The 14,516-nt window shown below is 41.0% G+C and overlaps 1 protein-coding gene across 1 annotated transcript in view; it reads left to right on the top strand.

The window, feature by feature from the left end:
- Positions 1-7,657: 7,657 nt before the first annotated feature.
- Positions 7,658-14,516, top strand: part of Iftap (intraflagellar transport associated protein) — a 73,289-nt gene continuing 66,430 nt past the window's right edge. The window contains exon 1 of the mRNA XM_032903783.1: positions 7,658-7,882. Within this exon, the coding sequence (XP_032759674.1) occupies positions 7,869-7,882 (14 nt within the window). The 5' untranslated portion in view covers positions 7,658-7,868. The remainder of the gene's footprint in view (positions 7,883-14,516) is intronic.

Raw genomic sequence — 14,516 nt, 5'->3', positions numbered from 1 at the left:
TTATGTTGAGGTGGAATTGTGGTCATCTGTGATCCAAAGGTATTAAATGGAAAATCCCAGACGTAAGCCAATTATACATATTAAACTATGGGGTTCCCTGAATAGCACAACGAAGTCTTGTAGCTTTGAATGCACCCTGTGTAGGACATAAATCATCCCTCTCACAGTGTGTTCACACAGTATAAGGTGCCCTCCTGCTTTCGCTCAGTAGCTTCTTTTGTTAACTGATCAAATGAAATGTCAGTATAGTGAACCTGTTCCAGTAACCCTTGCTTTGTTTAATAGTAGCCAAAAGCAGAGGGGCAGCGAAACTGGAAATTTGGATATGACAAAGATATACTGTAAAGTGCTTCCTTTAAGCATAGTATGTGGAAGTGTTATGAAAGAGAGATCATATTTATATAGATTTTAAAATGGTGAAGAGCTAGTTCTATTTTATTGTGTGTGGGTTTTGATAATGTTTTTACACCCGTATAAGCAAGAGCACCTAACTTATGCGTTAAACTGGATTGTAAGTGTAGAGAGGAAGAGAGTCACTGGTGACCTGCAGCTCCAGGCAGCCATTGGAGGTTTTGGGACAGACCCTGTGCATTAAAGGGAACTAGGGGGGTTGGGGATTTGGCTCAGTGGTAGAGCACTTGCCTAGGAAGCGCAAGGTCCTGGGTTCAATCCCCAGCCCCGGAAAAAAAAAAAAAAAAAAAAAAAAAAGGAACTAGGAACTTAAATCCATGTTCATCCTTGTGGGGAATTAGGGAAAAAGACCAAAGAAACCTTGCAAACCCAGGCTTTGCACTTAAGAAGCATATATTATAGTAGAGTGAAGCAGCAATGATTTTACATTTACGTGTGTGTGTGTGTGTGTGTGTGTGTGTGTGTGTGTGTGTGTGCGTGCGCGTGCGCGTGCGCGTGCGCCCCAGGGATTGAACTCAGGTTGTCAGGCTTGTCAGCAAATGCCCTTCCCTCCAAGGCAGCCACTTTTGATTGCCGGTGAACACACCTTATGTTCTTCTCACATTCAGCTTTCCTTCAAAGTTCTTAGATGTCCATCAGGAAATCACAATTATAGGCTACTTACCCCATTTTACAACCTTGAGGCAGAATCAGATTCCAACTCTTACTGGAATATATTGATTTATCCCTTTTTAAATCAAAAAAGAGAGGAGAACTAAAGAATACAAGTCAATTTAGTTACAGAATTAAAATAGCTTTATTTCAAGGGATAGATAAAAGTCTTAGTAATAAGATAGACTGACATTGTGATTGAACAATAAAGAAAGCATAATTGGGAAAAAGAAAGCTGAAAGACAGCTTCAAGCCCAATGCTTTTGCTTTTCCGTTTACACTACTTCAGGACAGACAGTTAAGTAACTTCCCCACGGTAGCACTTGTGGGCTGGGGGAGTGTGCTGGTGGGTTGAGGGAGGCAGAGGAGGAGCACCAGTTTGTGGACTCTCAACTGGGCCAGCCGAGGAACAGCTTCATGATGCATGGGAACAAGGCCAGCGGCATCTTCTCCTAGCACAGGGAAGGGCATGGCTCTTAGGACTCAGGTAGCGAGGAGCTGATGCTTAGGGAAGCAACCGAATAGTAGGGGAAGGGAGGACGACTTGTCGGGAGAATTGAGAATTGGAGCCACGGCTGAAACTGACAAAAGAGAAAAGAGGAAGGAAACGGAAGTAGAAAGGATGCGATCTGCAGTTAGGCCCGCAGGCTGTCAAGAGGAGGGCACGTCAGATGATTTGTCACTTTTTATTTAAAGCAATTAAGTAAAGCCCCCTGAGCAGGGGGCTTGGCATTTTACTCTAAACGTCCCCCACTCGCTGATTCAATAGGAGGTCGCTGCTTTAAAATAAAGTGGCAAAAATATGTCACAGTTTTGTAATGTACTAGAAAAAAAAGTCATTAAAAAACTTTCCTTTCAGAGAAAGGTGTTTGTGATCCATTCTGGCTAGCGACCGTGTTGGCAAAGGAAGTTCGTATGTATGCACAAGTGTGCTCAGTTGTGTACTGGGCAAAACCACAAGTGGAAGCAACACGGTCTGTCTCAAAGCCCTTTGCTATTCTACAGTCATAGGAGTCTGGAATTAAAAACAGCTGAGATGCGTGTCTCAAAAAACTCATTTCTTTTAAGAGAATGCCAAGTGAAAAGGTCAATTTTATTTGCAAGATCTGGCATTTTGAAACACTTAGAAATGTATTCCTGCAGGCCGTGTTGACTTTGTTCCTTGGTCTATACCTGCTCCTGACCAGCTGTGTGGGTTTTGCTTAAAGCTGATGTTCCGGTATTGTAAATGTGCTGTGCATTGTGCAGGTGGCTGGCGGGCAGAGAGAGGGGACAGCTTTATGCAGTGTGCCTCTGTCACAGTGTCATACAATGCAGTTGCAGTAAGTGTCAACAGGGCGTTGCAGACCACGTGAAGTGGGCTTGTGTTAGAGTTGTACATCTCTCGAGAGTGAAACACTGTGCTGTCTCGGAGCTCTAAAGTTGTCAGCTAGAAACTTTATCAGGGATGGTGAGAAAAAGCTTCCCAGAAGCACCCTGTGTCTTCTGTTAAGTCACTGATACAGTTGATGACATTTCTGAGGCTACGATGTCAGCTCTGAACATGGTTGCTAAGTGTGCAAACTTTTCTTGGTAAATGGAGGTCATGAGGTCACCAGTGCGCTTGCAGGAGTTTAGCCAAAAGTAAGGGTAGGGTGTTGGTCTGTGATTCCACATACTGTACCTTAAAGACAAATTAAAAAAGGCAACCCCCGTGACTTCAAGAACAGTTCCTGCGGGTATAGTTCATCAGCTTGGTAAAAATAGGGAGCGGTGGGGAGAGGAAATTTAAATGCTTAAGTCGTGTGCCTTTTCTTTGTTTTATGTTATTAATAACTAATTAAAAATACTTTATATTTAGTTGGACCACCTCAGTCTCTTAACACTGAGGTTTCTGAGCTGACTGGCTTCATTTGCTGGGAGGAAAAACATATTTTGGGGCAATAAAATTGATTTCATGAAATCTGCTGATGAGCAGAAAGGCTTAATGAATGGTTGCCCCAAGAAACATTATTATAGTGGCTCTGGTGGATGAGCAGGAAAGGGAAGCAAACTTTGCAAGCAGAGTGTTTCTGTGTAAGCATGTACTTCTGCACGTTAGCGTGTTTCCTGCGGCGAAGGCTTCCTGCAGGGGCACGTTGGCACGCCAGCACCCCGTGTCTTTAGGAGAAGACCTAGAGCTGCTTTCCCATCCCTAAGGCTGTTTGGCTTTCCTGGCCTGACCCTTCTCTGCTCTTCTTTTTGCACTTTAAAGCTTTAATTTTGAAATGATCACAGGATAGAATCATAGGTGGCTGCAGAGAAGTGAAGAGAGGAGTCTCATGCATCCTTGGCCTAGCCTTCTGCAAAGTTAACATCTTGCATAACTAATATAAAAGTTGAGAAATTGATATTGGTGTAAGCCACAAAATATATTTGGATTTCATCGGTTATGTGTACATCCATCTGCGCCATCTGTCCTCAATTATATCATATGAAATTTTGCATAATCACCACCACATAGTGGTATTCAGCTCTACACTACAAGACTTATGACAATATTTGTCCTTGTTTCCTCTCACACCCCCTAACCTAGTAACCATTAGTGTGCTCTCCATTTCTAAAATTATATGTTTTACCCATGTCACAAATGGAAGCACTCATACATACCTTTTACTATTGGCTTCTTCCGCCCAGCATATTTCCTTTGAAATCTAAGTCGCACGAATAAACAACTTGTTTTTGTCTTATTTGGTGTGGATGCACCACAGTTTGTCTAACTATTCACTAGTTCAAGTATATTTGAGTAGCTTACACTGTTTGCTTGTTAGGAATAAAGCTGCAGTGAGCATTAGTGTACAAGTGTGTGCGTGAAAATACTTCTGTATTTTTCTGATAGCTGTGATGCCAACCATCCTCATGGTTTTCCTTTGCCGTTGTGTATTTTCTTCGTTGAAATGTCTATGTATGTCTCTTGTCTTTTGAACTTGATGTAATGCTGAATTCCACGAGGGAGGGATCTGCACATTTTGCTGTTCTTTTGTTGAATATGTGATTTGTTAATATTTTCTTCCAGCTTTTCTTTGCATCGTGATAGGTCTTTGCAGAAGAAAACTTTTTGTTTTTAGTAAAGTTAGTCAGATTTTTCTCTTGAGAATCATTCTTTTGGGTTCAAGTTTAAGAATTACTCTTTGCCTAGTCATATGACTTGAAGATTTTCTATTTTTCCTGTTTTCTTTACAACATATACTACTTTGCCTTGGCCTGTTATTCTTATTTCTATTTTTCCTTCATTTTTAGCATTCTTTCTCTCAATTTCATGTTACTGTAATTGAAAAATCATCACGGAAGCTTCTTCACACTCATTCTTATTAGCAAAATGGTCTGTTGTATAGAATAAGGAAAATTCAGACCACTTTAGGAAGGCCCCAGGAAGCTGTCGTTGTGATAGCTCCTGTCATGGGAAGCACTTACTCAACCCACATATTTTAAACGGTGTGCAGCCTTAGAGCACCTGTGCTGTTTTCTTCCTCTTTTCCATAAAATGTTACGTTTGTCAAGGAAAGTGGGTAGTGGTTAAGATTTACCTACTTAGACTGGGGTCTGGAGGACAGTGTATCTCTCTTTAGGAACTGTGGTCCACAGTAATCCCAAATCCTGTCCTCCTTCCCCACATGCTTCCTTTAATATTCATCCTAGAGGGTTGTGCCTAGGGGATATGGTCCAGAGGCTTACCCTCTCAGCTCTGGGTGTTAAGGAAGCCTTCTCTGGCTTTCATGTGTGCAAAGGCATGTCACTAGACGTTTGCAACTTGAAGTGTGGTGTATTCTTTGATGCTGGAGTTGTCTCCTTTTATCTCATTCTGACGAAAGAACAGTGAGGGCTGCAGGTTCTTTTCTGTTCCATAACCATGGTTTGTCTTATATTTCTGCTCTTCTTTGTTCCCTTTTTATTTCCCTGGGTGTATTTACAGGTCTAGAGATGTATAGATCTATAGATTTATTGGTCTCTAGAGTGTACGTATGTACTCATTCCCTATGTGTATTGAATTTAAATGACCTGGGTTGTAGTTGGAGGCACGATTACAGTCATCCAACATTAGTTCTGTTATTTTTTGTTTGGTTGCCTCCTGGGAGACAATCATACATCACTCAAGAATTCTAAGTGGAAGGAAGGAGGCTTTCAGCTGTACTCTATGGCTAGAAGGCAGCCAATCGTTTTCACTCTTGTTTAGTTTTCTGATCTGAATGCATCATCACGTTTCATTTCCCCTCTCATACAGAAGTTGATGACCACTCTCTTGCTTTTAGATTATAATTGCACCACTTCTCACTTCTCTTTCCTCCCTCTAAACCTGCTCATCCGCCCCATCCACTCTCCCTCAGATTCATGGCCTCTTTTGTTTAATCACTAGTTCCATTCTTTTTTTTTTTTTTTATTTTGTTCCTGCTTGGTTCTTTGTCTCCATGATCATAAGCATCTCGTGATCATTTACAACACGAGAACTATTCATGACAGCCCATCAGTGGCAGCAGTTGACAAAACTCCAGGTGAATTTGCTTGCACATATTTTTTCGTGTTCATTCATTTGTACTAGAGTTAACTCTGAGAATCCAGAATTCTTAACAACAAAACAAAAAACAAAAGCAAAAACCTTAATAACAAGTGTCTATGTTTGACTATTCTTATATAGGTATGCATATGTGATTTCAGTCCCCACACAGGTCAGAGGAGAGTATTGGATCTCCTGGGATTGAGTTACAGGTAGTTATGAGCTGCCTGCCTCATACATGGGGAGTGCCTCATACATGGGGAGTGAACTCAGATCCTCTGGAAGAGCAGTAAGTGCTCTTAGCTCTTGAGCAACCCCTCTAGCCCCAAGAATCTGAGTTTTTCCTCTGTTCTTGGTATGGGATAAAGGACATTGAAAACTTAAGGAGAAAGTGCAGAGTTGCTTCAGGTCAGCCCTGGAGGCTATCCCTTCACCTGGTCTTTTCTATGTAGGAACCAGCCATTATAATGTGATTCCAGTCCACTCCAGTCTCTAGGAGACTAGACTGCTTATGCAAATATGAAAGGCCAGCCACCCTATAAAGTACCAAGATTGTAAGAGCACCAGTGGAAGGGGAAGCCCTTGGTCCTGCTAAGACTGAACCCCCAGTGAACGTGATTGTTGGGGGGAGGGCGGTAATGGGGGTAGGATGGGGAGGGGAACACCCATAAAGAAGGGGAAGGGGAGGGGTTGGGGGATGTTGGCCCGGAAACCGGGAAAGGGAATAACATTCAAAATGTAAATAAGAAATACTCAAGTTAATAAAAAAAAAGTACCAAGATTGTTTCCTTAGGCAAAGTAAATTACATTGCTGCTGTGTTCTCGTCTCAGCCCTGTAACATGCAGGTGGGCTCTGAGAAACCTGGTTCCCTCAAGACCCCCTCAGACATTTATTATTCTTTTCAAGTTGCAGTGGGACACATGGCAGGCTTAAAACAAAACAAAACAAAACAGTTTGCCGACACGTGACTCTCTGTGTAGTTAAGAGATCAGACAGTGCACTAAGAAGAAAAAATAGTTCACAGGGGCATGTATCTTAATGCTTACAACTCTCATCTCGGACACTTGGTTTTGTTTGGATGAGTTCATCACTCAAGGATCTGAAGATAGACACCTAAGATGTGCTCAGTCGGCGGTTATGATACTGCACTCCACATTTCATTGTAGTATGTACATTTTAGTGCACACGCACTGCTTATATGATTGTTGGCTTTATTACCTGATAATACAACAGGTCTTCTGGGAGGTGATGGGAGTTTCCTCCCATCTCTTGGACAGAGGGTAAGGAGAGGAACCAGTTTCTAATCACTTGGTTTCCAAGTGACATTACTCAGATCAGAGCAGTTAGTATTCTGTTTCTTTTCCAAGGCTTAGATGGCACAAGTGTTGCTTATGATTTACCCATAGCTATTTATGTGTCTTTACTTACCATTATGTTCTATGCTTTTCATGTTGTGCTCAAAGCATAAAACAAAACCAAGCCCCCCACACCCACCACCAAAAAAAAAAAAAAATGAAAAAAGAAAGAATCTCGTTCATTCTAGGCAAGCCTTTCTTTCTCTTTTTTCTTTTAGAAAAATATTTCATGATAAAAGCACACTAGCGAGTGGGTGGTAGATGAAAAGCATGCTTCTGTCTAGAAAACCACTGGCATTTGCATAAACCACCAGACTGTCTGGGAAGGGTGATCTGCTTTGTCAGTCTCGGGAGACCTTTAACATTAGGCTCCTAGTTCTTCTCTAGGTAAATACAGGTCTAAAGTGAATGACCGGTGCTCCTTAGATTCTTCAACTTTGACTGTTTGTGAACGTCTTTAAAAAGCCAATAAATGCCTGGATTGTCACACACACAGAGGCCTCAAAGGATTTTTGCCTCTGAGCTATGTATAGCCTGTTCATTATTTGCCTTTGGTAGCATTGAGCTATATTGAGGGTAAATATGCAAAGTATACCAATTAGAGCGTTGGAAAGGAGCCCTGAGGGAATGTCTATAACTGTACTTTTTAAAAAAACATAACTGTGAGAGGACATTTGCAGCAGCAGGAATAGCCTGGCCATCGTGATGTACTGCGTAGACCAGCTGAATGCTTTGAGGAAGAGACTATTGTGCTGTGCTGTGCTCCAGTTCTGGAACAGTAGAGAGCTGTGGAGATTCCTGTGTTTCCACACATGTCCTACTGATGTGAAATAGGAGAAAGAGCCACGGACGAGGTTCTTCGTTGGCATTCCTTCTCTGTCAGCTACAAGGGTACTCTAATAAGCTGCGCATTGCTGGAGGCTGGCGTCGCTACAGGTGAATGAGTCGTAAATTGTAAGTGATGGCTTTTCAGGTGTTCATTTTTTGAGGTGCACGTAGCTTGAGATTGATACCTAAACTACCGTTTTCATTTGGTACTCTAGCATCGTGCTTCATGTGGGACAGGGATGCACAAAGTAGTATCTTGTGGGTAGCATTGGTGCATTCAAAGTCAGAGTGGTCTCAGTCATAGGGATTCTGTCCTCTTCTTCCTCATAGTCACCAGGAAGGCTGGGTTTCCCAAGGCAGACATTCATTTCATCTTCCGGCCATCTTATGAGCTTCGTGGCTCCGTAAAACTCATGGGGCCACCTGCGTCTCAGAATATTTTGGATTTTAGTAAGGTAGGTAGTACAAATGCCATGCATTGCCCAGACCTCCAGTTGGGCTGCACCCCATTTGCAAACCCATTAAGGGACATGTGGGCAGTCACGCTGGGTGGAAGAAATAACAACTGCGAATGCTCTCGTGTCAACTCAGGTCAGGTTTGTCAGAAAAAGATCTTGAGCAGCATAAGAAAACACTGCACCCCACTTAGCATGCGATCCTTAGAACTGAGGTTTAGGAGGCAGGGCTGGGCCATCACAGCACCTTTTCTAGACAAGAGGAAGCAGGGTCAGAGATGTCAAGTAGCTTGGCAGAGTGTAGTATACAAGCAGAGCTGGGCTGTGACTGGAGCTTTCTGAAACAACAGGCTGGACTTCTAGATCCTCAGAATGTCATGGATTATTTTTATTGGATATTTTTTATTTGCATTTCAAATGTTATTCCCTTTCCCTGTTTCCAGGACATAAGCCCCCTCTCACCCCGCTACCCTTCTTCGATAAGGGTGTTCAGCTCACCAACCACCCCCGTTCCTGACCGCCCCCCCCCATTCCCCTACACTGGGGGGTTTTCAGCCATGGCAAGACCAAGGGCTTCTCCTTCCATTGGTGCCCAAAAAGGCCATCCTCTGCTACATATGCAGCTGGAGCCGTGGGTCAGTACATGTATAGTCTTTGGGTAGTGGTTTAACCCCTGGGAACCATGGTTGGTTGCCATTGTTGTTCTTATGGAGTTGCAAGTCACTTCAGCTCTTTCAAACCTTTATCCAATTCCTCCAACAAGGACCCATTCTCAGTTCAATGGTTTGCTGTTAGCATTCGCCTCTGTATATGACATGCTCTGGCTGTTCCTCTCAGGAGACAGCTATATCAGGTGCCTGTCAGCATGTACTTCTTAGCTTCATCAATCTTATCTATCTAGTTTTGGTGGGGATATATATATATATATATATATATATATATATATATATATATATCCCGTATATATATGGGCTGTGTACCCATGTGGGTCAGGTTCTGAATGGCCGTTCCTTCAGTCCCTGCTCCAAATTTTGCCTCCATATCCCCTCCTATGAATATTTTTGTTCCTCCTTGTAAGAAGGAGTGAAGCATCCACACTTTGGTCTTGAGCTTCATGTGGTTTGTGGATTGTATCTTGGGTAATTCGAACTTTTGGGCTAATATCCACTTATCAGTGAGTGCATACCATGTGTGTTTTTCTGTGATTGGGTTAGCTCACTCAGGATGATATTTTCTAGTTCAATCCATTTGCCTAGTAATTTCATGAAGTCATTGTTTTTGATAGCTGAGTAATATTCCATTGTGTAGATGTACCACATTTTCTGGAGGAAAATGGATATTCCTCTGTTGAAGGGCATCTGGGTTCTTTCCAGCTTCTGGCTGTTATAAATAAGGCTGCTATGAACATAGTGGAGCACGTGTCTTTGTTGTATGTTGGGGCATCATTTGGGTATATGCCCAGGAGAGGTATAGCTGGGTCCTCAGGTAGTTCAATGTCCAATTTTCTGAGGAACCTCCAGACTGATTTCCCAAGTGGTTGTATCAGTTTGCAATCCCACCAACAATGGAGGAGTGTTCCTCTTTCTTCCATATCCTTGCCAGCATCTGCTGTCACCTGAGTTTTTGATCTTAGCCATTCTGACTGGTGTTAGGTCGAATCTCAGGGTTATTTTGATTTGCATTTTCCTAATGACTAAGGATATTGAGCATTTCTTTAGGTATTTCTTAGCCATTCACTATTTCTCAGCTGAGAATTCTTTGTTTAGCTCTGTACCCCATTTTTAATAGGGTTATTTGACTCTCTGGAGTCTAACTTCTTGAGTTCTTTGTATATTTTTGGTATTAGCCCTTTATCAGATGCAGGGTTGGTAAAGATTTTTTTGAGTATTTTTGCATCCATATTCATAAGGGAAATTGCTCTGAAGTTCTCTTTCCTTGTTGGGTCTTTGTGTGGTTTAGATATAAGTGGCTTCATAGAAGGAATTCGGTAGCACTCCATCTGTTTCAATTTCGTGGAATAGTTTGGATAGTATTGGTATGAGGTCTTCTATGAAGGTTTGATAGAATTCTGCACTGAACCCATCTGGTCCTGGGCTCTTTTTGGTTGGGAGACTTTCAATAACTGCTTCTATTTCTTTAGGAGTTATGGGGTTGTTTAGATGGTTTATTTGTTCCTGATTTAACTTTGATACCTGGTATTTGTCTAGAAAATTGTCCATTTCCTCCAGATTTTCCAGTTTTGTTGAATATAGGCTTTTGTCGTAGGACCTGATAATTTTAAAAACTTCCTTAGATTCTGTTGTTATATCTCCCTTTTCATTTCTGATTTTGTTAATTTGGATACACTTTCTGTGCCATCTGGTTAGTCTGGCTAAGGGTCTATCTTGTTGATTTTTCTCAAAGAACCAGGTACTGGTTTTGTTGATTCTTTGTATAGTCCTTTTTGTTTCTACTTGGTTGATTTCTTCCCTGAATTTGATTATTTCCTGCTGTCTATTTCTTTTGGGTGTATTTGCTTCTTTTTGTTCTAGAGCTTTAGGTGTGCTGTCAAGCTGCTATTGTATGTGCTGTCTTGTTTCTTTTTGGATGCACTCAGAGCTACGAGTTTTCCTCTTAGAACTGCTTTCATTGTGTCCCATAAGTTTGGGTATGTTGTACCTTTATTTTCATTAAATTCTAAAATGTCTTTAATTTCTTTATTTTTTTCTTTGACCATGTTATTATCGAGTATAGTGTTGTTCAGCTTCCATGTGTATGTGGATTTTTCTGTCGTTTTTGTTGTTATTGAAAACCAGCCTTAGTCCAGGGTGAGCTATAGGATGCATGGGATTATTTCAATCTTTTGACGAGGCCTGTTTTTGGACCAATTAAATGGTCAATTTTGGAGAAGGTGCCATGGGGTGCTGAGAAGAAGGTATATTCTTTTGTTTTAGGATGAAATGTTCTATATCTGTTAAATCCATTTGGTTCATAACTTCTGTTAGCTTCACTGTGTTTCTGTTTAGTTTCTGTTTCCATGATCTGTCCATTGATGAGAGTGGGGTGTTGAAATCTCCTACTATTATTGTGTGAGGTGCAATGTGTGCTTTGAGCTTTAGTAAGGTTTCTTTTATGAATGTAGGTGTCCTTGTATTTGGAGCAGAGATATTTAGGATTGAGAGTTCATCTGGGTGGGTTTTTTCTTTGATGGATATCCAGTGTCCTTCCTTAACTTTTTTGACAATGTTTGGTTGAAAGTTGATTTTATTCGATATTAGAATGGCTACTCCAGCTTGTTTCTTCAGACCATTTGCTTGAAAGTTGTTTTCTAGCCTTTTACTTTCAGGTAGTGTCTTTGTTTCTGAGGTATGTTTCCTGTATGCAGCAAAATGCTGGGTCCTCTTAACATATGCAGCCTGTTAGTCTATGTGTTTTTATTGGGGAATTGAGTCCATTGATGTTAAGAGATATTAAGGAATAGTGATTGTTGTTTCCTGTTATGTTTGTTGTTAGAGGTGGAATTATGTGTGTGTGTCTCTTTTCTTTTGGTTTCGTTGAAAGAAGATTACTTTCTTGCTTTTTCTAGGGTGTAGTTTCCTTCCTTGTGTTGGAGTTTTCCATCTATTTTCCTTTGTAGGGCTGGATTTGTAGAAAGATAGTGTGTAAATTTGGTTTCATCATAGAATATCTTGTTTTCTTCATCTATGTTAATTGAAAGTTTTGCTGGATATAGTAGCCCAGGCTGGCATTTATGTTCTCTTCGGGTCTGTATGACATCTGCCTAGGCTCTTCTGGTTTTCATAGTCTGTGTTGAGAAGTCTGGTGTAATTCTTATAGGTCTGCCTTTATATGTTACTTGACCTTTTTCCCTTGCTGCTTTTAATATTTTTCTTTGTTTTGTGTGTTTGGTATTTTGACTTACTATGTGACAGGAGGAATTTCTTTTCTGGTCCAGTCTTTTTGGAGTACTGTAGGCTTCTTATATGATTATGGTCACTTCTTTCTTTAGGTTAGGGAAATTTTCTTCTATAATTTTGTTGTAGATATTTACTGGCCCTTTAAGTTGAGAGTCTTCACTCTCTTTTATACCTATTATCCTCATGTTTGATCTTTTCCGTGTGTCCTATATTTCCTGGATCCTACATCCTGGATGTAGGATCATTCAGGATGTAGGATGTAGCAAAAGGCTAGGACCTTTTGCATTTTACATTATCTTTGACATTTATGTTGATGTTTTCTATGATATCTTCTGCCCCTGAGATTATCTCTTCTATCTTTTGTATTCTGTTGGTTATATTTGCATCTATGACTCTTGATCTCTTTCCTAGGTTTTCTATCTCCAGGGTTGTTTCCCTTTGTGCTTTCATTATTGTTTCTATATCCATTTTAAAATCCTGGATGGTTTTGTTCAATTCCTTCACCTGTTTGGTTGTGTTTTCCTGTAATTCTTTAAGGGATTTTTGTGTTTCCTCTTTAAGGGCTTCTACTTGTGTATCTGTGTTGTCCTGTATTCCTTTTAAAAGAGTATGTATGTCCTTCTTAAAGTCCTCTATCATCATCATGTGAAGTGATTTTAAATCCAAATCTTGCTTTTCTGGTGAATTTGGATATCCATTATTTGCTTTGGTAGGAGAACTGGGCTATGATGATGCCAAGTAGTCTTGGTTTCTGTTGCTTAGGTTCCTGTGCTTGCCTCTCGCCATCAGGTTGTCTCTGGTGTTAGTTTGTCTTGTTGTCTCAGACAGTGGCTTGACATTCCTGTAGGCCTGTGTGTCAGCACTCCTGTAGACCTGTTTTCTTTCAGCCAGATCTGGTAACAAATTGCTTCTCCTGGGTTTGTGTGGCTTGAAGTCTCCAGGCATGTTGCTTGGTGCAGAAGAATTGGTCTTACATCTGCTCTCAGGTTTGTAGTTGTTCTTGGCTATTGACTTTCAGCTCTTGATGTAGGCAGAAATGGAAAGGGTCCTGCCCCTGACTGCTCCTAGTTCCCTGTGCTCAGAGGGCACAGATGGAACTAGACAGTTTCCTCTTGGGTCAAGAATGTAGGCAGAAAGTAGTTTTCTCCTCTGAGTTCTCAGGATTGTTGCTACTTCTGAGGGTCCAGCTCTCTCCCCTATGGGATTTGGGTGCAGGGAGCTGTGGGACTGTTTCAGTTCAGTTCAGGGTGCAGGCAGAAACCAGCAGTCTCCTATATTCCTGTATCCAGAGGCCATTATGCAGGTTTCTCTTGGGCCAGGAATGTGAGCAGAAGTGGTCATGGATCTTGTTATGTTAAAAAAAACAAAACCCTATTCTTTCCTTAAAGAAATTAAACATGCTTATAAGGAATAGCATATATTTCCTATTTTTATAAAAATGTCTATTATCATAAACATTATAGGGAAAGATTTAGAAAATATATTTGCCCAATTCCTGGAAGAACTTTTAAGTGGAACTGGTGGGGTCAGAGGATGGTTAAGAATATCTTTAATGTTTTTTCTCTTATATATTCTTGTGTGGTTTGTATTTTAAAAGATTGTTTACTTTTATAGTAGAAATAGATTTAAAAAGGAAAGTGGGTGCCAAGCAACCAGAGCTTCCAGGGACTAAGCCACTACCTAAAGACTATACATGGACTGACCCTGGACTCTGACCTCATAGGTAGCAATGAATATCCTAGTAAGAGCACCAGTGGAAGGGGAAGCCCTGGGTCCTGCTAATACTGAACCCCCAGTGAACTAGACTGTTGGGGGGAGGGCGGCAATGGGGGAGGTGGGGAGGGAACACCCATAAGGAAGGGGAGGGGGAGGGGATGTTTGCCCGAAACCGGAAAGGGAATAACACTCGAAATGTATATAAAAATATTCAAGTTAATAAAAAAAAAAAAAAAAAAAAAAGGAAAGTGGGTGAAAAAAGTTAATAGGTAACAGATTTTTATTCTCTTTTAAAATGAAAGTATCTCTTAGAAGATTGATTTTTATTGTTTTTAAGTGTTTGTGTGTGTGTGTGTGTGTGTGTGTGTGTGTGTGTGTGTGTGTGTGTGTAGGCCAGAAGCATCAGATGCCCCTGGAGTTGGATATGTGTACATTCTGTTGTGGTACTGGAGATGAAACTGTGGTCCTCTGTAAGAATAACATGTGAACTATGGAGCTTTCTCCCTAGCTCCATTTTTATTCTTGTTTCAGAAAAAAATAAAGAAGCTTGGTGCTGTCTTCTCTTGCCATATAGTATGGAAACCCCATAACCCCTTTTTATTATCCTGCATATATTACTGTGGTGGTGTTTACTCTTCCTCTTAATGTAGATAGTCAAGTTTCCCAAAGCTTTATCAAGTAATATTTCATACA

The sequence above is a fragment of the Rattus rattus genome, chromosome 5 (assembly GCF_011064425.1).
Source record: "Rattus rattus isolate New Zealand chromosome 5, Rrattus_CSIRO_v1, whole genome shotgun sequence".
In the NCBI taxonomy this organism is placed as follows: domain Eukaryota; kingdom Metazoa; phylum Chordata; class Mammalia; order Rodentia; family Muridae; genus Rattus; species Rattus rattus.
Note: the sequence above shows the minus strand (reverse complement) of the source record. Positions and strands in the feature narration are given on the sequence as shown.